Genomic DNA, 588 nt, shown 5'->3' with positions numbered 1-588 from the left:
CTCTCTTCTCCCGGTACCGGCACAGCGGAGACACGTCCGGCGCTGAGCGTAGTGCCCCACAGGTGACGTCATCGTTCCTGCTGCGTACACTCCCAGAATCCTCTGCGGCCGCCAGACCCCACCATGAGCTGTAGCCGGTGTGCTAGAATGGCGTTCTTAGGAGGGACTTGTAGTTCTGTTCCTTTTTATTTTAGCCAGGACTACATGCGTTAGAGGCCACCAGAACATGTGTATTCTTTATACCGCTTTAAAATACCATCAGTGGATCCTGACAGGGACCAGACGACCTCAACACTCCAGATGCGCTGAAACTACAAGTCCCATGAGGCATTGCAAGACTGACAGCAACATGCATGACTCACAGAGGCAGAGGCATTATGGGATTTGTAGTATTACCATAGCTGGAGTTTCTAGGTTGCTTATCCATGATACAGAGAATGCTATGGCTGATCGTCTCTTCTTATTAGGAAACCAGAGGCAACAAGAAGGAGGCCAGCCATGACACCAAGAAGGAGGCCAGCCATGGCAACACTGTATTTCTCTTGATATAAGTTTCCTTTTTAAATCAGCCAATCAGCTAGTATATTT

General features: G+C 49.0%; 1 protein-coding gene across 1 annotated transcript in view; it reads left to right on the top strand.

Annotated features, from left to right (window-relative positions):
• The window catches only part of APOPT1 (apoptogenic 1, mitochondrial), a 16,350-nt gene that overhangs the window by 5,766 nt on the left and 9,996 nt on the right, over positions 1-588 (top strand). The window contains exon 3 of the mRNA XM_018556128.1: positions 26-62. Coding sequence (XP_018411630.1) covers positions 26-62 — 37 coding nt within the window. The remainder of the gene's footprint in view (positions 1-25; positions 63-588) is intronic.

Source organism: Nanorana parkeri, unplaced genomic scaffold (genome assembly GCF_000935625.1).
Source record: "Nanorana parkeri isolate BGI_ZX_2015 unplaced genomic scaffold, ASM93562v1 scaffold12, whole genome shotgun sequence".
In the NCBI taxonomy this organism is placed as follows: domain Eukaryota; kingdom Metazoa; phylum Chordata; class Amphibia; order Anura; family Dicroglossidae; genus Nanorana; species Nanorana parkeri.
Note: the sequence above shows the minus strand (reverse complement) of the source record. Positions and strands in the feature narration are given on the sequence as shown.